Consider the following 22,372-nt stretch of genomic DNA (forward strand, 5'->3'; position numbering starts at 1 on the left):
CCATTTCAGAGCATATCAAAGACTGAATACGAAACAGAAGCTGAAACGTCGTATTTGACGTTGCATTCATATCTTTCTTATCCAAAGCGCATATATAAATACATAACCAAAGCTCTGGATATCATATCAAACATATAAAAGGTGTAGTGGGACCATAGACAAAAATGTGATTCATCCATTTCTGAATGACCACTAGACAGAAGTCTTCCACGTCTGAGAGCTCCATCCACCCACGTCTAGATGAAGTCAGAGGGGGCCGGCAGAGCATCCAAGGCTCTATGCATAACTCAATTTACCATTTCTGGCAAAGATTCACAGTATCCTATAAACACCAGAGTACAAAATGATAGTATAAATAATAAATAGCACATATCAGAAGCACACGCGGAATAACAAAACGTACATGTGCCTTTATGAGTCAATACGATGCAAGTATAATCTTTCACAAATGTATTCAGATTTGAAAGGAAAATGAAAGCAATAGCATTCAAGGATTCCAAGCAATCACATATAACTCAATTCAAATAAGAAGGTTAGATAAATTCAATGTCCAAAGGAATGAAACTGGAATAGGCACATATTGAAAGTAAATGCGGAACAATGGGATATACATGTGCCTATATGAGTTAATACGATATAGCATAAACGTTATACAATAGTTTTTAAGAATAAAAATAATTTGAAGGACAAGAGCATACAAGAATTCAAAGCAATAATATAAAGCTCAATTGAACAAGAAGCTAAATGAAATCAATTTCCAAAGGAATGAAACAAGAATATACAAAATCGACCAAAGCTCGATTTCTTGCGGAATTCGAGAGGCAAATTGAACAAATGATTCAAACTATCAGTCATGCTCTAATATACTCAAGAAAGCTATTATGAAAGATATTTCAATCTATTTTCAAATAAAATAAATTTTGTATGAATTGAAGTTTCCAACAAAGAGTTACAATAGATTTAGTAACCCAAGATCAAATAACAAATCTCAATTTTACAAGATTCACAAGGTCGGTTTCAACAGAAAATTGGGCAGCCATTTGGACTCTAAATCTTTCAATCTAGGTATCAAATGAAAGATCTACGAGTCTAGTTTAAAATGAAATAAGTTTCGAATAAATCAAAGTTTCCAAAAGGGACTTATAGGCAGTTCAGTAACAAAAGGTCAGAAATTACGATCCCTGTTTTGCAGAATTTATAGGTTCATTTGAAATAGAAGTTTGGACAAGCAAGCTTACTCCGAATTCTTAAAATAAACTATCGAAATAAAGGTTTATAAGTCTATATTCATATCAAATAAGTTTTGTCCAAATCAGAGGTCAGTGCATAAAGTTATAACCATAACAAGGTAGAAAAGTCAAAATCTCGAAAGTTTCACATACTCAAATCGTTACGTCTAAACATGAGATATATCAAATGCAAGACTAGAACAATTCAAAGTTTCTCATATTCAAAGCAAATGTAGAAATAAAATTATAGTAAGGAAAGATCAGGACACTTGCAATAGGAAAGATTAGAAAGATTAGAAAGCTTGCAATAGGAAGGATCAGAACTCTTGCAATAGGAAGGATCGGAGCACTTGCAATATGAAGGATCGGAGCACTTACAATTGGAAGGATCGGAACACTTGCAACAGGAAAGATCACATCACTTGTAATAGGAAGAATCAAACACTTGCAGAAGAAAAGATTTAGGACACTTGTAGGAGAAAAGATCGGGACACTTGCAATAGAAAGGATCGAAACATTTGCAATAGAAAGGATCGAAACACTTGCCTTTCGAAGATTTTGATCCGAAGATCCGAAGAAGGTGTACGCCCGAATCCTTCTTCTATTTTTCCTCTGTCTCATCTCCCTATTTTTATTTTCTGCACCAATCTTCTTTCTTCCTCCATAACTTTCTTCCTCCACAACTGTAGCTCGTGCAGAACATAGGGGCACATTCACCTGCTCTCCCTTACTCTCGTTCCTTCTTTTTTTTCTTTTCCAAATACAGCTGCTGTAGCCACCGCCACTGTCGTTGCCATAATGGCAGCCCCTTCCACCGCATTGCCTTCTTCCTACTCTTCTTTTGCAGACACAGCTGCTGCAAACGCAGTAGTCGCCGCCACCACCGCAGCTATAATCATGGTCGTAGCCCCTTTTTTTTCCCTTTCCTTTCTTTCTCATTCCCAAAAGCAGCTACTGCAGCCACCACCGCTGCCGCAGCTTCCACAGCCACCTTCCCCTCTTCCTCTTCTTCCCTCTCGTTCGTCTCTTTCAGCTGCAACTGCGACCAGCCTCTTCTTCCTCCCCTGCTCTTCTTCCTCTCCTTCTTCTCTTCTAGCTGCAGCTGCCACCACCGCAGCCGCAGCCCCTTCTTCTTTCCCTTCTCTTCTTCTTCTCTTCTTCTCCTCTCCTTCCCTTCTCCTCCCCGGCGCCACACACACCCTCTCCTCTGTTTCCTCCTCTATGTTTCCTCCTGTAGGAAACAGAGGTGTCACAACCTCTTCTCCCTCTTCTCCCTCTTCTCCTTCTTCTCTTCCTCTTCTCCTTTTCTTCTTCTCCTCTTCTTCCCTTCTCCTCCCCGACGCCCAACACCTCCTCATTGCAGCCCTTGCCGCAGCCACCCTCCTCTCTCTTCTTCTTCTTCTCTTCTTCTCCTCTTCTTCCTTTCTCCTCCCCAACGCCCCACAGCTCCTCGCTGCAGCCCTTGCCGCAGCCACCCTCCTCTTTTCTTCTTCTTCTTCTCTTCTCCTCCTTGACGCCCCACACATGCACTCCTCTGTTTCCTCCTAGAGGAAACAGAGGTGCTGCAACCCTAGCTACTGCAGCTACCTCTCTCTCATCTCCCTCTTCCCTCTCTTCTCCTCCTCCTTCTTCTTCTTCTTCTCTTCTTTTTCTTCTTCTTCCCTTCTCATCCCCGACGCCTCACACAACCTCTCCTCTGTTTTGCGGGAAACAGAGGTGCTGCAGCCCTAGCTACTACAACCACCTCTCTCTCCTCTCCCTCTTCCCTCTCTTTTCCCTTTTCTTCTCTTCTCCCTCTATTTCTCTTCTTCTTCTCCCCACCCCCCCCAAAGCACCTCTTTCTGTTTCAAGCGTGGGAAGCGGTGGAATAAAATCGAAATTTTTGATTTTTTTTTGTAACTTAACATTTTAGTCCTTAAAATTTTTATATTTACATATAGGTCCTCCAATTTACAAATAAAAACTTATTAATAAATTTTAAAAATGAGAGATATTACATCGACCCTTATACAGTAGCATAAAAGCACCTGACCGGTATCCGGCCAGGGAGAGGAGAAAAAAAACTCTAATCCACCACTAACTTGATCGTCGGAGGGACCAAATTTGGAAAAGATCCGATGACGATTTTTTTTACAGGAAAGCTATCATCACAGGCTAGAAGGTGTTGATCGATGCTCAAAGTGGTGTTCAATCAATCTCGAAACCATCAATCCATATATATATATATATATATATATATGTATATAACATTAATATTTGTTAATATATGTGAAGAGCCCTCTTATTTTTACTAAATAGTGTGTAATGCACCTGCTATTCCTGCTGAGGTCTCACATTGGATTGGCAGTTAACGTTAATCCTGCGCAAGATTCTGCATGCGTGTGAATCGGACGGAGAAGAAGCGTTTGCCACTTCGTGATGGCCACGGCTAGAAAATATCTCCATCGTACTTCCAAATGCGTGTAGAGATGATTGGCGTCTTCAGGATTACCGCTGGATCTCATGGACGGCGTGATCTCGCTGCTAATGCGCCGCACTGTAGGAGCCGACGTCACGTGACCTCCTGCCTCCAAAGGTACTCCGAGGGCTGTTCCTCCCTCTTTCATTTGTGCTCTTAAAGCAGGGTTTCATCGTTCTTGCCGGTGGTTCGCGGGAAGGCAAAGAAACAAGTGGGCGGGAGAGAGACGGCGTTAGGGTTTCGATTTGTGGGGTTTGGGCGATGGCTGGCGAGAAGCCACCGTTAGAGATATGCAAGGGCGTCAATGACCTCGACAAGGTCGTCGCGCTCAGAGACGCCCGCGGGAGCTCGGCGGAGGCACGATCGATCTCTCCTTTCGTCCTTCTCTGAATCGAACGAATATTCGTTCTTGTTGTTCCTTTATGATGTCTTGGTGTTGATGATTGCTATACGATTTCGGTTCAAATTCGATAATCTTGCATATGATGATGCCCTCTTAGTCTTTCTCGACCTTTTCCTTGATCAGGTTCTTTAGGCGTCGTGCGGCATGCTTTGAGCTTTGAATGGTTCAGTTAATTATCTCTATTGAATTTGTTTTTTAGAATTTGGATACATAATTGAAGATGGGATGTACCTCGGCATTCTTTAGTAGTATTTACTGCAGTCCATGCAAGTCTCTGAGAGAAGATAACAAGAGTCCCCATTTTTTGATGATTTACATACTTATGTCCGTGGTCTTAAGATATGAGCAAACCATCTTAAGATTTGTGTCACTCACTCCGTCATGCAATGATGCCAACCAAATATTTATTCTTAGTCAAAATATGGTTTCCCACTTCTTGTTATCACTTAACCTGATCTAGGATGTCTCTGTTACCCAGCCAGATCCTGTTGTCAGAATGTCAGTCCTTACATTGGACTCTATTTAGTACTCTACTGAAGTTTCTTTACCATGTGAAGGCTTGAACTCAATCAGAAAGCTGTATAGACAGATCCAAACAAGAAATCATGGGATGATATTAGAAGTGACTGTGGCTAGCAAATGGAAATCTGAATGAGTGAGGCCAACTGATGTCACTGCCTGCCTCCGGGATTTAGATTGAGTTATATTACCATTTTTCTTTTTCAGGGGAGAGCTAATGACAGAATTTGAGTGGATAATGGAGACATATTTAAGTAGGTTAAGTATCATAAGAAATTCTACAACTAAGACAAAAGGAATTGGGCTTAATTACAGCCAATCAAACTGTTATTTATTATATTCTTATATTATCAGTTCTTATATCACACTGCAAAGATATTATTTGTAGAGTAAAAGTATGATGGTTAAATTGGCAAAGGGCACTATAAATTTCGTATGATCATCGGTACCTTTATGACTAATAGAAAAATTTTATGATACAGTTCGACACTTTATAGATCTGATTGTTGGATAGTTAAGAAATAATGTATATAAATGTTTGTGCTACTGAGATAAAAATGTTGAGGTGGGTTTGTGGAGCTATCAGGAAAGATATGAAAGGAAATATTTTCATTCATAACCCATTAGGTATTGTCTCAGTAGAGAATAGGAGAATTGTTTATATTGGTATGGACATGTGTTAAGAAAACCTATAGATGTGGTAGTTAGAAGAGTTTAGATGATTAAAATTAGTGTTTCGAGGAGAGATAGTGGAAGACCAAAAATGATGTTAATTAAAGATATGTTTCTTTATGGATCTCAATGGCAGCAATGTATCTATGTAGCTGACTTAAATAGTTGAGACTTTACGGCCTTGTTGTTGTATTATAATTCTTTCGAATATGTCTCACCAATTGGTAAAAAAAGAGTGATATTGATGAAGCTCGAGCCATTAGCTGGTTAGTTTTGCCCAAATTGTACTGCAATATCTTTGTTATCTCTAAGCCATTAACTGTTTATAGGGGGTTTGCTCGATATTTGCTGAGTTGTTCTTGAGATCTGGTGGATGTGCTGCTTTGCCACCATTGGAGGACTATGAGGCCTCTATGAACAAATTTTAATTTTCTAGTGCCACATACAAATTTTTAGTAGAACGTGGTTATTATATGTTGTTTTTGGAAGGTTTAGGTTGCAGATATATACCATCCCAAGACAAATGTATGGAGCTTGTATCTTCCTTGCCTGCTAAATATGAGACCATGGTTAGTTGCCTAAAGCCTGTGATTGGCAATGTTTATCTTTGTCTTTGTCTTTTTTGGATATGCACATGACCCAAAAAAGAAAAGTTTAACTGAATCAAATCAATATGCCATATTGCCTGTCAAAGAAGTATAGAAAAAAACCTTCCAAACGAATCTCTAGATATCCAGAATCCAAGTTCATATAAACTACTATCTCGTTGAAGTTCGTATTCTTTGTTCTCTATTCTGGAGCGTCTTAGTTTATTTTTTTCTTGTTAAATGGTTAATAATTATCCTTGTTTTTTTAATCCTTGTAGTGTTTTATAAAAGTCTATACATAATGAAAGAATATTATTGGTACAATGCACTAACTACATTCATTCCTATTCTGTAGCAAATAGAGCAATTGAGGAGAAGGTCGTATGCACTAACTGGGGAAGTGGTATACAAATTTTATTTCGAATGTCTTTCTCAGTGTGATTATTTACGAGATATAACTCTATTGGGAGATATATAAGAGCCATCTAATAATTCAGTTATCTTTTAGAAATTTGCACAGGAGGAGGATATTCGACTAGAGACGACACGTGCTCGATGTAAGCCATCTGTTTTGTGCAATTTGTGTCCATGATTTTTTTTTCTTTCCTAGAGGAGAATGAAAAAGCTGTTTCTAAAGTAAAAGTGTGATGGAGATGTGAGGCATCTGTTGGCTTTTTTCAGTGTCAAATGTGCTCAAAAGGCATGAAGAGTTGAAGGAGCGGTTATCAAGGTAAACATTTTTTGGGGATTACCAACAATTGATACTTTTTATTGGTGGATCTGGCATTAAATTCACCTTTTCATGCGGTAGTTAGACTCTCCATCTACTGCATGTTTTTCATACTGTAAGAGAATGTAACCTCTCTCTCTCTCTCTCTCTCCAAATAATCATTTTTGGAGTAAAATGATTTTGGTCATAATGTTGGGTCCAATTTACTAGGGCAGTTTTTATTAAGTACTAGATTTAGTTTATATCTTTATTAAACTGTGAATAGACAAGGGAAGATCCTTTAGGGCTACCATAATGCTATATATTATTGTGATTTAGCCAACTATCCAATACTTCTGTGACAGACTCTTGAGTCATAATTCATCCACTTTTATATCCTTAAATTTCTTGTCCTACGTCAAGTTGACTCCTGTAGTTGAACAATTAACTTTCTACCGTTGCCTTGAGTAACTTGTTAAGTTTTCATTGCTAACACATTTTTATGAGGCAGTTAACAGATTATTATGAAATCACTATGGTTTATGTTATGAACCTTCTCAATTTGCCGTTCTCTGAAAGCATATTTTTAATAGGAGAATTTTATAGAGCTAAGGTCCACTTTTTGGATCATGAAGTGTTTGCTTTCTTTGAGTGTTGGTCAGTCAAAATTTAACTCTTAACTAGTTAAATGTTTTTTTTTTGATGATCCTTTCCCCAATTTAGCCCAACGAGTTTTTGGTATATAGGTACAAGGTGTGTTATATGTTTGTCAAGACACCTTTGGACACTTGCCTAATGAAGGATTTAAGTATGACAACATCCATAGTTTCAACCTGTGTCTGCCAAGATATTTCCAATATGAGGAACCATTAGGTGCTGCTAAGAACCAAAAATGGAAAAATGAAAATGAATTAGGTTGAGTTATAATAAGAAAGTGTTAAGAAGTGATCAACCTTTTGTAGTGTCGCTACAGCATATGTGTCACCTCAGAGCAAAGATGTGAGTGGTTGAAGGTGGTGTTGTCAGATGGTTCTGGAAGGTGCTCCAAAGTATTATCACATTTAGTATAAGTTCTTACTAGTAAATACTGGCTATTTATGACTAATGGCAACCCAAAGTTGTATGACAATCAAGTTTTCAAATACTAAACTTGTTACCATCTGACCCCGTACTAGTTTACCAGAAGTAATACAACAACAAAGCCGTAAAGTCCCAATCAGAAGTAGTACCTACACATCAAATATTCTTGCATGCTATTCCACTAGTGGTATACCATGATGTGCCAAGACATAGACTGGCATTTAAATCCTTAACTAATAATTTATAATCTACTTTTGATGGATAGAAATGCGTAATAATGTAAATTCCTGTTTTACTTACAATTGGTCATGTTTTATGGAAAATGAAGCTCAGACTGCTTTTTGCTTTTTCACTTGAGTAGATGCTGCACAAGCATACATAATGGTAGTTGCTTCCAGATGGATTTGCGTTTTTTTTCTTTTGTTGCATGCATATTTATGTCAAGCATGAGAAAGTCATGAATTCCTAGGTCCTGATGCTTGTCAGTTGATGTCTAATTATAAGATATCCCTTGTTATATTCCATGTAAGTTGCTTATACTCGATTTTGACATTGTTTGGAGACTATAGTCTGTCTTATTTTCCCACAGGGACTCTGATAAGATGATATTTGAGCGTTTGCAGAAAGAATTTGAAGCTGCACGAGCTGCTCAATCTGAAGGTCTCCTTTTCATGTCATAGTTTCACTAAAGCTTATTGACTTATCTCTTAATATTTACCACTGGCATTCATAGTATGGCAGCATCTTGTAATGTTTCTTTTGGGTTTCATCATTAATTATGTATTTGCATCTTTTATGCATTTGTGTATATGTTGTAGGTTTGTATGCATATACTTTTAGTGGAAATACTTTGGTTTCGACCTGGGAACCAACTCATATGTGTCCTCTTCTAAAGTTCATGCTAGACACATAAATCCACAAAGAAAACTATCGTATTCTGTTATACGAGTATCATTTTAACTTATTTCTTATTTGAATGAGTTTAATTAGTTTAGAGGATCTTTCATAAATGCCAGAACTTGTCACACAACATCTCTAATATTTATATTTTAGTTTTCTAAATTTTCCAAAGATAAGAAAAAAGAAGTCTAAAAAGAAAAAGACAGAAGAAATCAAGGCTTGGTTTAATTGAAGATTTCATCGATATCAGGAAGTTTCATTGTCCCACAAAGATGAAAGCCTTTCGTTTAGATATATTATCAAAAAAGAAGATTAATTTCAAATCAAATACATAAACCTATCTTCTTCAAAGAAAAAAAAAATTCGATGATTTTTTTGCTTTGATGTAATTGTATTCTTTCTCTTTTATTTTTGTTTTTCGGTGATGAACCTGGGTCTATAAGCGATGAAAAGAGATTGTAATTAGAATCAAGGAATGCAATTCAGTGATTGGACTTGACTATGGTAGTGTTTGGGGAACGAGAGGAGGGGAGGAAGTACGAAAAGAAAGAATGAGGAGTAAGAAGAAGAAGGAAGATAAAGATGAAGGAAGAAGAGGAGGAGAAAATGTGCTAGAGTGGGCATCTAGGCTGCTTCTCATGACTCCTCTCGAGGATTTGTGTTGCTAACCGAGCCCTAGAATGAGGTTGAAAGAAAAAAAAAGAGGATATTGTGTATACTATGTAGTGAACCGTACTTGACCATTTGGTTTGGGCTGCTCCGGCAGTTAGACAGTAAATACCTATCAAATTGTATCAACCAATTGGTTTTGCAATCCATAATTGGGATATAAATGAATTTTTCAATGAATGAATAGTTTTTCCCCACATTATATACACGTGGATGGTGTGAGGCCATATATTTTTTTTCGATAGTAAGATTTCATTGTTCACATTTAAGACATGAGGTGTAATACTTTCATCCCTTGAAGGGTTCTTTTAAAGCGCAAGCTTGGTAGTTATTCTATTTTTCCTATTATCTTTCTGTAATTATCTGTTCTTCCTCTCTTTTTGTCATCCTCCAATTGTCAGACACAAAAAAACAGTTCTTCTGTGTCAATACTTGTCCTACATCAAATCAGTAAAAGTACTCATCCTAAATCAGATTTGGTAGTAAAGGTTGTCCTACATCATTATGCTTATGCTCACTTATATAGACTCTTTGTTCTTACTATGGCACTCTGGTTATGTTCAGCTCTTATAGACTAATAGTTTTCGACCATCAATTACTGTATATACCATCTTGTTACTAGTATTTCTTTTCTAATTCTGGATATCTTGAAGACATCACAAATGTTGGCAAGCATTATTTTTTTTGGTGTGCTAGTATACTATATGATATAGACACTACTCATCCAGAAATCATTCTTTTGCAGAGATCTCCTTGGATGGTGAGCAGTGGAATGATGGACTACTAGCTACGATCCGTGAAAGAGTATTTAATTTTCCTTTTCTATCTGTTTTAATCTACTTCGGTACATCCAAGATAAGTTTAAACTTATCTATGGTGGAGCTTCATGATTCTTTGGCTGTAAAGGATATTATGCAGACTTTGTTTCTTAGTCATACATATCATTGAAAATCATATAGATTTCATTTAGTTGTGAGGTGCTCTCAGCTGTTTTCTATATCATCTCAACTTTGGCTTGGATGTTATTAATGTCCCTAAGTTGCCCTTTTTCTGAACCTCATACTCCAGGTTCACATGGAAGCTGATAGAAAGGCAATATCAAGTCAAACAAGTACTCCGCTGGATCCACCGATCCATGCAAAAATAACATACAAAATAAAAAATAAGGTATTTCTCTATTTAGGTTACCATGTCTTATTGTTGGCAAAAGTTTACTTCAATTCTTTTACTGTTTTCAATATTGTTGCATTATATTGATTGCTGTCGTCAAACCTGGCTATGACATCGTCTGTTGTTAATATACAGAACCACAAGCAGGTGATAAGGTTTCCTAAGAGGTTTTGGCAGGCTTATTCTGTAACATGCCATTAATTTTGAAATACATCCACATTTCAGATTTTGGAGGGATTATTATGAAGACTGAGATGAACCTCTTTGCAAAACCTTCTGTTGTAACGTCAAGTATTTAAAAAAGTGGTAGTATCAGTGGGTACAGGCTGGTTTTTACCAGTCTAATTGGTTCCCTGGTCTAGTTCGTGACGGGATTATTGCCTGTTAGAGTTTATAGATTTTTTTTTTTTTTTTTTGCGCGGGGTTTTATGGGGTGTAAGCTAACCGGTACCAAATTATACTCCCCTGTACCGCTCGCTACTTGTTGTACCTTTTTTTTTTTTTCTCTTCTTCCTCTCTTTTTGCTTCTGCTTCTCCGCCTTGCTTTATCATTGCCTCCTCACCACTGCTGCACTCCTCATCTGTTCTGATTCATCACTGTCTCTCCTTTATTGCATGGTATCATATAACTCCTCCTTTTCCTCATTCTTTCTCTCTCTGTATAGCATGACCTTGAGTATCTTGTGCCTTTAGTTTGAACTTCATTCCTTAAGTTCCCCTTGCTGTAGGACTAGTTTTGAAGCTTAAGTCATTGGCTGATAAATGTGTTCCACTTCTAGTAAGAACCTTATGTGGCTAAGTGCAACTTAGAACATTTAGCATATGTAAATCTAATTCTTGTGTTTTCTGGAGTAACAAAAAGCTGTCATTATGCTAGAAACTTGTCTTCATCTTATACAGATGTACATACAGTACATTTTGCGGCCATTATGATATAAAATTTGGGTATAACCTTTGAAGACTAATTTAATTAATTTAGATGTTGGTGAGTAGGTCCTTGGATCATTTAATTTGGACAATAGGAGAATGGTTTCTAAAGATGGCTTACTTTGAATCATTTAGTTTTATCATCAGTCAGCTTGAAAGTCACTCGTAACCAAATTGTGGAAATGAATCACTTTTCAACTAAAAGTGTGTTTTTTAAGCTATTTGATTACTTAGTGATGGTTCATCGAAGCTTTCGATCATGACATATTGTTTCAACCAAGGTTTGACGTACTGAAGTGTACTGTGGTATGTATCGGTTCGATAGAGGACTAGTATGGGCAATACATCAGTACACCTCAGTGCACCATGTTGTCACGGACAACGGTAAACAGGGTGTTTAATGTAATGCTCATGAATGTCCGTGTCTTTCGGTTTGTTCATGTTTTGCACAGCATGTAGAGGGACGGTCAAAGGCTTAATAACCCCAATTTAGTTGGGTTTGGTGGCCATTTTAGGCTTGTAAATAAAGGTTGTGTCATGTGAACACTTGTGGGAGATCTCGGTCTGTATTAGACCATTTTGGATCCTTTGTTGTGCAACCGTTCAGAGCTTGTGAAGTATGTTTGTAATTTGCATTGGTTATGAAGTGTTTCCTGAAATAATTGCTTGTGGATCCCGAGTGAGGTGCTTTCTCTAACCCATTTCTCATTTGTAGGTCCTAAGAGGCTGACCATTGCGGACGGACACGCAAGGGTGCCGCACGACTTAGGAAAAACCAGCTAAGTCCATGACAGATGGTATCAGAGCGGAATAAGCATGACAGATGGTATCAGAGCGGAATAAGCACTCATAAAAATACTTGACATGCAAACGTGGGGGACCTAGCGGGGCTGTGTTGAGGGCAGCCAGCACGCGCGACCGTTTGAGGGAAAACGGGCATGGAGATGTGGGGAAAATGAGTCACTCAGAGGAGAGGACATCTAAGATTGACATTTAGAGGAATGACCAACCCTTCGCGCAAGAGGCACCATGAGGACAAGTAAACTGGGAAAAATGCATAGCGCACAAAGGTTGGGATGGCTGAGTTTGAGTTACAGCTTGACATTGGCAACTATACTTGATGGTGCTCAAGGCAAGTGAGGCGCTTGGTAAAGGATGAGACAATGTAAGGTGGAATGGGTTGTTCAGCGACCGAAAGAGTTATGCAAAGCTCACAAAGGTGAGGGGAATTGCTAACTCGAAGAATTCGGTACTCATGCAAAGACTTGTATGCGAACGATGAAGTGTTCGTGGCCATCCAAAGGAGATCGAAACTCGGTGCCATGAAGCATTGAAACATTCTCTTCAACATGAGAAGGATACGTCCGTAGGAGGCTAAAGTGTGCAGCGAGTTCAGCATGTTGCTAGGCCTTGAGGGGTGCAGCGGGGACTGTATTGATGTAGAATCGCAATCTAGCAAGTGCGTTTGCGGGAGGCAGAACAATGCACAGTTTGTTCAGCAAGGCGGAGTCGTCCAAGGGGATGGTGGTCTCCAAAACTTTCAGAGAGAAGGAAGCGAAGAGAGAAGTTGCTCCAACGGGACAAATATCCAGGATGGATAACTCTCGACTTTTCAGAGGGAGAACCATGTGCAACAGATCGCACATGTTGAGGAGTACCTCAAAAACAACTTCACAAAGCTCAACGGACCGAGCGAGCGGCGAGGAGTCGTTGTATGATCTCGCTTGAAATAATGCATTTGGGGGGATGCATTGCGAGATCAAGTGGGGGAGCGATCTGAGGCAACATAAATGAAGGCACACTTAGAGTCGATATGGAGATCGGACTTAATGGAGGGCTGACCTGTGTAATGGTAGGCGTGAGGACCATCATTAACTCAATGCAAAACGAGGAGCGGAGCAACTTGGGTGTAACTTGGCGAAGTACCCAAGCCGCATGAAGGGAGCCAACATAGAAGATAAAATATGGAGCGGAGGCATAGAGCTTTCCTTGGACAGAGGTCAAGGACATTAACTCTTACAGAGGCAAGAGCGAGATCATGTCGTTCCATGGGTCTCTTAGTCTGATGGAGCGGGCTCATCTTGCATGGTGCCAAAGACGAAGGGAGCTTCGAGGAATATGCACCTTACCTCAGAGAAGCATTTGATAGAGGAATTAAGGTGACTCAACTTGTAGAGGCGAAGTTGGGTTCAGAAGACCTTGGCATGGGGCAAGAGGCGGGTACTCTTGAAGAATATGCCACAGTGCTGCCATTCAAGTTGCCATGAAGGATGCGGTGCGCAGCGGAGATTGTGCTGGTAGGGGCAGAGGCCTAGGATCCAGACAATGGTGCACCAATTTCAGCGAAGTCGGTGGATTTTGGTAGCTACTAGGCGACGGACTGTCCTAGAGCGGTGTTTCATCTAAGTGTGACCCGAGAGCGGGTGGACGAAGGTCGATTGCCAAATAAGCGAACACAATCGAAGGTGGAAAAGGCTCTGCGATGTGTTGGTAGATGCCACACATGGAGGTATCACAATCCGAGTTCATCCCGCAAGGATCAGAATGCAATGGAGATGTCACCAGGAGGCGACATGGTGCAGCGGATCATGGTGGAACAATTCGTGGCAATGCGATACACACGAATATAGTCTCGTGAGGGACTATATCAAATGGAGATATGATCGGGAGCTATTGGGAGCTCCACTTCGGTGAACAACATGATGGCAAGAAGGGTTATAGATTCAAGGAGTGAAAACCATGGTATCGTAGAGGCGGGTCTTCCATGCGTGCATTGAATTTTGCATCGGATGAAAGCCTTCGTCATCAACATATGGGGGCTGTGTACCACTGAGGGAAAAGTTCGAATGCAAGTACCAGTGAGTCCCATGGGAGGGACTTGATCATGCAGAGGTATGATTAGAGCGGCTTGTCACGAACGGTCGTCGCACACTCATAACAACTTCGTTCAACGAACCGTTCATCGCTTTTGCATGCTTGAACAAAGACATGACAACCTGTTTTGCCTTGGTTTTATGTGTTTTTGCTTGTAAAAATACATGTTCGAACAGGTTGCAGCGCATAGTGCGATCGCTCACCGCGTCGAGCAAAAAAGCCCTAAAATGGCTTCGTTTTTGCATGCCGCGGGTTGTTTTCTGTAGCCCGCTGCAGAGCGCGAAATATCAGCCATCTCAGCACCTTGGAACCCCCCGGGTGGCATAGGGCTCCATGGGGCTTTGGTATATTGTCGGGTGTTGAACAATCTTTACAAGTTCACACATTTTTTTGACAGGAACTTGCCTTCGCACCTGGTACCCGGTGAGCAGTTGTTTGTGGACTTGCAACTATTCGTTCTACCTTCTAAAGTCCTTGTTTTCCTCCTTTCTCTCTTTTCTCTTGTGCACATAAGGTGCTTGTTGAATTGCTTGTAAAGCTTCCCTCTTTGCGAAACGTCGGGACTTGTCCGTCACTCGTTTTCAATCTAATCAACTTTCTGTTTTACAGGTCCTTCGGGACCTGTACGAGGTTGCACTTAGGCTGAACCTTTGCGGACGCAAGGACGCCTCAAGATTTAGGCAATCCCAGCTAAGTCCGAGAAGTTGGCGTAAGTATGCGTCGCAACTTAGGCAACTCAAGCTAAGTTCGCGTCTTGGTCGCAAGGGTGCCTCACGACTTAGGCAATTCCAGCTAAGTTCGTGACAGGCTGGAGAGTTGGACTGCTCCAGAGCCCATATTCGCTTAAGGGAGCCCGGCAAGTTAGAGGACAAGGCCGAGTAAGCGAACGTTGCTACTTAGGAAGCTAAGGAGAACAGAATCGGTGCGGACCTTGCAACATGATGGTAGAGGCCATGCATGAGAGTGGCAGTCTGTCTTTCCATCGATCAAGGGGAACTGTTTGGAGAACACAGAGGTGTTGAAGTAGGGGGTCGAAAGGGGCGAGGAAGTGACGACGAGTCTAGAGGGACTTAGCTACCTAAAACCAAGCATCGGTTAAAATGGAGGTGGACTCGAAGGAGTGTCACAGTACCACAGAGGCAGATCTACCGATCGTGAAGAAAGGGATGCAGATGTGAGGCGACTGATAGTAGGGCCATGGGCATGGTAGCACCATGGTACCACAGAGACGGGACTTTCGTGAAGTCATCGATCCCTTGCTTTCACAGAGGGAGAGCGCTTGGTCGTGAAAGGGGCCGAGGTGGTGGTGAATGTAGAGGCAAACTCCAAGTACCGAGACAAGGCTGAAGGGTAGAGGCTAGAGAACTTCATAAGACCAAGGGGAATTGCTTGGAGAACACAGAGGTGTTGAAGTAGGGGGTTGAAAGGGGCGAGGAAGCGACGACGAGTCCAGAGGGACTTAGCTACCTAAAACCAAGCATCAGTTAAAATGGAGATGGACTCGGAGGAGTGTCATAGTGCCACAGAGGTAGATCTATTGATCGTAAAGAACGGTATGCAGATGTGAGGCGACGGATAGTAGGGCCATGGGCATGGTAGCACCATGGTACCGCAAAGGCGGGACTTCCGTGAAGTCATCTATCCCTTGCTCTCACAAAGGGAGAGCGCTTGGTCGTGAAAGGGGCCGAGGAGGTGGAGAATGCAGAGGCAAACTCCAAGTGCCGAGACAAGGCTGAAGGGCAGAGGCTAGGGAACTTCATAAGACCAGTGTCAATGAGCTTCTCATTAAGATAGCTGAAAGTGGAGGACTTCTGGTCAATGTAAGAGTGCACGACCATGGAACAAAGCAGGCAGTATACGGTGCTATACCTTTGCTACTCAGTGGAGTAGGTGGCTGCTGATGGAGAAGACGGTACAATCCCAGAGGTGACCAAAACTATTAGAGTTACTCCAAGTTGGGGTGAAAACTTCCTGCATTTCAGAAGTTCGATGGCATTGAGATGGTGAATTACAGTAACTAACTCAACGCAAGGAGTGCAAACACTTCAAGTGCTTCAGAAGTGTGAGCAAAGAGCAAGCAAAGGCCAGTAACCAGCTCGATGCATGGAGTACAACCCTCGGGGAGGTGGGCGAAGTCAAGTAACCTTTGCCTTCTCAACTCTTAAGAGAATGGGCAAAACCAAGTACCCCAATTCTGTTATCTATCTAGCAGAGGAACTCTGCACATGTTCAAAGACCCTTCGAAGAAACCAAATGGAAGACAATAGTTGTAAAATCTTTACCAATGGTGATCAATGCTACTGAGAGTAGATTTTTCGCTTCATTTCCTAATAGAATGTCAATCGAAAGCGGAAGTGATGCGAACCTACTTGGAAGTGACAACTAAGTGAAAGAAGAGTCGAGCAAATTTTTTGGAGGAAAGACCCAAAAACTTCAAAAGTTTGTGAGGTGATGCTCGTTAAAGCTCCAACAAGCATCCATCTAGTTCAAGCAGCATGAGGCATTTGAGAGATGGGCACATAGTAAGGATGGTCTTTTCCTTCATTTGAAGGATCCACAGGAATCAACAGGGATCAACACAACTTAGCCAACCCCATACTAGAGTCAGAGTCATTGGCGAGTTGAAGCAACATGGCGGATCAAAAGTTCTACTCAACAACAACAGTGGAGAGCAGTTGGGAGCCAAGAGGCGCATTGCAGCTGGAGCAGAAGATTAAAGACTTAGCAAAGGCGAGGAGTTGTAATGTCGGTAAAGGCTTCGATGAGGACGTCAAAGGAATAAGTGGGGGAGAATGTCACGGACAAAACTGTAAACAAGGAGTTTAATGTAATGCTCTTGTATGTCCGTGTCTTTTGGTTTGTTCATGCTTTGCACAATATGTAGAGGGACGGTCAAAGGCTTAACAACCCCAATTTAGTTGGGTTTGGTGGCCATTTTAGGCTTGTAAATAAAGGTTGTATCATGTGGACACTTGAGGGAGATCTCGGTCTGTAGTGGATCATTTTGGATCCTTTGTTGTGCAACCGTTCAGAGCTTGTGAAGTCCGTTTGTAATTTGAATTGGTTATGAAGTATTTATTGAAATCATTACTTGTGGATCCCGAGTGAGATGCTTTCTCTAACCCGTTTTCTCTTTTGTAGATCCTAAGGGACCCTAGGAGGTTTCGGGGAGGCTGATCTTTGCGGACGGACACACAAAGGTACCGCACGACTTAGGCAAAACCAACTAAGTCCGTGACAATGTGTTGGTATGTTTGGTACAACTTGGTACATATCGTACTAACAATTGATCGGTACATTGGTATGGATCGGTAATACGAACCATGGTTTCAACCAAGGATTGAAATTTTGTACCATATTGGTGAGCTCGGTATTATATGACGTACCGAGCGGTATGCCTAATTTAGGTGTAAAATCTTCCGAAAATACCTGAAAAAAAAAAAAGGTGAGGATAGAGTTTTTAAGCTAGAAATAAATATAGATTTAGTATAGGCTTAGCAAAATCAATATAAATTAGGTAAGAATAGTGTCATATATCTTTTTTGGGCTTTGAGGAATAACCTTATGCAAGGTTCATAATTTTGGTTCGTTACATATCGTCTTTCTGTAAATATTAAAATATCTAACAAGAAAATCATTTTAATTGTTAGATTATTTTGTTACAATATAAACTTTACGATTAAAATGAATTAAATAATCACATATATAGATATACTTGATTGTTGATTCTACTATCGAAACGAATGACGGGCCTCCACAGGTGGTGAATTGAGGTCCTCGATCCTATGTATCTGCATATCAATATGATATGTTTGTTGGACCTAATCTTGAAATTGATCCAATGACATAGTGTATTTATACACTGTATGTCATTGGTGCATCAATGTGGTGATGATTGTAAGTTGATCGTCATGAATCACATGTGATCGAGGCGGCTCCTGAGGCATGTATTGGTGAATGTCAGATCTTCTACTTTCGTTATTGGTCTACTGCTCCGTATCATATTGTTGCTCGGAGAACTATGACCAATTATCATCGTACTATTGTTGGCCGTAAGATTATCTATAATATGACGGTTGTGAATACAATGAGCTTTATTCCGTGTCTACATCGTTTTGGCTCTGTCACGTTTGCTTAAATTCATCCACTGCCTTCCCCTTCTCCTTCCCTTTCCACGTATAAACTTGACTAGTAGTAGTACCTTGTCGAGTTCTATGATTTGAATCTTCGGTGGTATGTATAAAATATTGCTCCTCGATCCATGCACCACCCTCAAGTTGCGTAGATAAGACCAACGACTGCCCGACGTTGTCGCCATCATCCATTGAGGCACTGCTGTCCGTGTTGCGGTCATGTCTCTGGACCGAGCGAGTTGCTGAATGTGATTGTGAAGGTGTCTTGTCGCCCAACTCGATTCTTTCCAACGATGCGACTGATGCTACTGCCTTCCCCTTTGCCTTTGCCTTTGCCTTTGTACGCTGGGTGGACGATTGTGACAATTGGGTGTTTGTAATTCCTTGAGTAGTCTGACTCGATGTTGTTTGACTCCTTCTGCCACGTTGTGACCGAGGGGATTTTCCACCTACTAGGGTTGTGCTTCCTCTTCTTCTATTGCCTCAATGATAAAATACGAAGGACATTGAGGATCTTCCACCTCATTAACTAGAGGATCCTCTTGGTTCTCTACCACTTCGACCCACTCAAACATCGGCTCTAAATCTTCGTTGTAGAATTGGAGGTCGATGGGAGCTTGGCACACCGCAACCTTAGCCGCATGTTATAATGGACATATACTGGTTTCTCTAGCCGTCTATACAAGAGTATTGTAGACCTTCGTGTGAACTAATGTGAACGTTGACTAATTATGTTCGTAACCACTAGATGTCGTCGTCCGTGGAAGTACATGAGTGACAACCTTCCTTAAATGTGGTGCATCCCCTCCAAATTGTAGCCACCACTCGACTAAAAAAAAATATAAATAAGACTTTATTATCATAACAAATAATTAATATCAAATATAATTGATAATCAATGTATAACTTTTCCTCACTATGGTCCATAGTGTAAAGACACGATACAGCTACAACGTTGGAGAATGAATCATCTGTTTCTTGGAATAGTTGACCCTCCGTAAGAGCATTGGTTGCATTAGTAGTGCTTGACTAGAGTCGATATATAATATTTCATAGTGCCATTAGTAAATTTGCGTTTCGAGAGCATACCGATATTGAATTGTTGGGTTTAGATAATACGCTATAAGATATAATTTTATTAGTATGATTTTTTATTGTATAAATTTTTTTTTTGAATATGAATTTACTTCCAATATGGATATCTTGATCCATATGAATTTCAGTTCGGTAATCAATGATTTGTACGTATTGGTCGGTCTTAAAATCATCTTTGAATGATTTTCTGACCTCCTCTCTTGCTAAAATCAATATATATTTAAGATACGAAATCTGTGGACGATTATTCATATTGACCTTACAAAGAACAACATAAAGTGGTTCCACATCTTTTATGATTTCAATCGTGGTCTTCTAAATCTAGAGGAAAGAATAGCGTTTTCTATCTTCTTTCTATCGCTCGATCTCGAATATCTAAAATTAGACCACTCTTGTGAGGTGACCATTGCCTTCAAGCCATGCCTCTTTTGCCATAATGGCTTTAATGTAATGAAATTGGTAGCAAATCGAGTGACTCCAGATTGGAGTATCTCACCATTTACATACTTTTGCATTAAAAAGTGGACCCAATGATGATTATATATAAACTTTGTAAGTGATTGTGCTCGAGCTACACACTTCTTGACCGCGTCCAGCTCACCGATATCCTTCAGCATTAGATCCATGCAATGAGCTGCACATGGAGTCCAAAACAATGTTTTTCTTTTTTCCAGCAATTGCAAATTGGCCTTCTTGAAATTCGCTCCATTGTCAGTTGCTATTTAAATAATATACTGTGGTTCGATCTCCTTTATTATGGTGTCCATCAAGCTCTCATTATAGTCTACATCTTGGATCTTTTTAGAAGCATTAACCGACTTATGAAACATCACCCTTCTGTTGCAATAAACAAGAAAGTTGATGATACTCATTTTTGTTGGCCTTGTCCAACCGTTACACATCAGTGTCACCCCATATTCGTCTCATTGCCTCTTAAATGATTTAATCCAATCCTTTAGTTCTGTCACCTCTTCATCTAAGTACACGTCATGAACCTCTCTCGATGTCAGAGGTTGGATCATCGTGCCAGACTTTTGAATAGAGGAGACCATGCTATAATAATATAGACCTTAGGCTATGTTGGTTGGAATCCTATGAAAGTTGAATCATTTTGAAATTGCCTTTCCAATATCTCGCTTCTTTTGTTTTGTATATGCATCGTCAATCCGTGTCTATTTCGCTGTTTGTGGGGGATAGGCTTGCAGATCAATATCAACAATATCTTATGCGGATCTCCTGCCAAGACCTCTCATAAAACCACGGAGTCTACCATGCCTCATGCTACTAATTCGGCCTAATTGAGGAGTAGTTGGCTGCCTCATGTTGGTTGACCTCTGGATTCCATTGCCACCGCCATGCTCCAATTGTGAGTCAAGTCGTCGATGCCTTATTGTTTCATCGATCATATACTGATGCTCCAATGATGCACGAATTCTAGCTGTGAGATCCGGGTCGACTTCATCGTTGCGACCCTCATATTGATCATAAATTGGTTCCTGCGTTGCCCTACAGTATTCTTCCTCAACTCGTCTTAGTCCTTAATATATCTTTCTTTGCTTGTTGTAGCTTTCTTTAAAATAATTTATGGATTTCCGTCGGAACCTTCTTGCATTTTACAACATCGAGTTATCCGCCGGCCAAATGCATCTTCACCTGAGTTATTCCTTCACTTTTGCCAATGTAGTCACAATAAATACATTGCCAATGATGACGGTTTTCATCCATCATGAATCCATACATCATCATGTGACTATTCCTTCGGTATCATGATCCTATCAAATTTAAATCAAATAAACTATAAATATGTTGAATTGACCTAATATCGATAAAAAACCACTAATCGCAGTATTAAATAATTTTACTAAAACATAACTAATCCTATTTTACAATCATAAATATATGAAACACATAAAAAAAATATTAAATACGTAATTTTGATCCAATATACATCAAATTATGATGAAATCATCATTAAATATACTAATTACACGATTAATATAGTTAATTATCATTAATTACTTCTCTTTCAATAATATAAACATGTCAAACACCCTAATAGGTATTAAAGATATTGAATTGACCTAAAATCAATCAAATTTTGATTAAATCATCATTAAAATAACTAATCACAGTATTAAATAACTTTAATAAAATATAATCTATTTTACCATCATAAATATGTGAAATATATAAAAGAAATATTAAATACGTAATTTTGATCCAATATACATCAAATTACGATGAAATCATCATTAAAAACACTAATAACATGATTAACATAGTTAATTACCTATTAATTACTTCTGTTTCAACATTATAAACATGTCAAACATCATAATAGGTATTAAAGACATTGAATTGATCTAAAATCGATCAAATTTTGATTAAATTATAATAAAATCACTAATCGCAGCATTAAATAACTTTAATAAAATCTAATTAAACATATTTTATTATCATAAATATCTTTCAATATTTAATATGCATGAAATATAAACATTTGACTTATTAAGTGTCTAATTTTGAATTAATCAATATTAAACACACTAATCATAATTTTAAAGATCTTAATTATTCTCTAATTAAAGAAAGAGAATACATACCTCTTAATTAAAATATTCTTCTTATTAATATTCCAAAATTAGTTTCGATTTAATTCACAAATCGTTGCTTTGTAGAGTTTAAGAGAGTGCAAATGTGAGAATAAGAAAGAGAATGTGAGAAAAATGAGTTTGAGGTAGTTTAAGATAGTGTGAGAGTGAAATAAGGGGGAGGATGAGTTTAAAAATCAATGAGAAAGGGCTCCAACGGTCAATTTGACCTTTGGAACACTGTTATAGGTCAGTAACGGTCAATCGAAATCGACCATTACCGCTCGATACAGTCCCGTATCATCCAGTATGGTGCTATATCAAGTGTTCCGTCCTGTACGGGTGGTACAAATCGA

The 22,372-nt window shown here is 39.5% G+C and overlaps 1 protein-coding gene across 3 annotated transcripts in view; it reads left to right on the plus strand.

Annotated features, from left to right (window-relative positions):
* Positions 1 to 3,827: 3,827 nt before the first annotated feature.
* The window catches only part of LOC135585557 (uncharacterized), a 36,104-nt gene continuing 17,559 nt past the window's right edge, over positions 3,828 to 22,372 (plus strand). The window contains exons 1-7 of one of the 3 annotated variants that reach the window (XM_065127731.1): positions 3,828 to 4,044; positions 6,224 to 6,271; positions 6,377 to 6,425; positions 6,550 to 6,598; positions 8,247 to 8,317; positions 9,972 to 10,030; positions 10,295 to 10,393. In XM_065127731.1, coding sequence (XP_064983803.1) covers positions 3,949 to 4,044; positions 6,224 to 6,271; positions 6,377 to 6,425; positions 6,550 to 6,598; positions 8,247 to 8,317; positions 9,972 to 10,030; positions 10,295 to 10,393 — 471 coding nt within the window. In that variant the 5' untranslated portion in view covers positions 3,828 to 3,948. The remainder of the gene's footprint in view (positions 4,045 to 6,223; positions 6,272 to 6,376; positions 6,426 to 6,549; positions 6,599 to 8,246; positions 8,318 to 9,971; positions 10,031 to 10,294; positions 10,394 to 22,372) is intronic. The other 2 variants (XM_065127730.1, XM_065127729.1) reach the window with 2 other exon arrangements.

The sequence above is a fragment of the Musa acuminata genome, chromosome BXJ2-10 (assembly GCF_036884655.1).
Source record: "Musa acuminata AAA Group cultivar baxijiao chromosome BXJ2-10, Cavendish_Baxijiao_AAA, whole genome shotgun sequence".
NCBI lineage: Eukaryota > Viridiplantae > Streptophyta > Magnoliopsida > Zingiberales > Musaceae > Musa > Musa acuminata.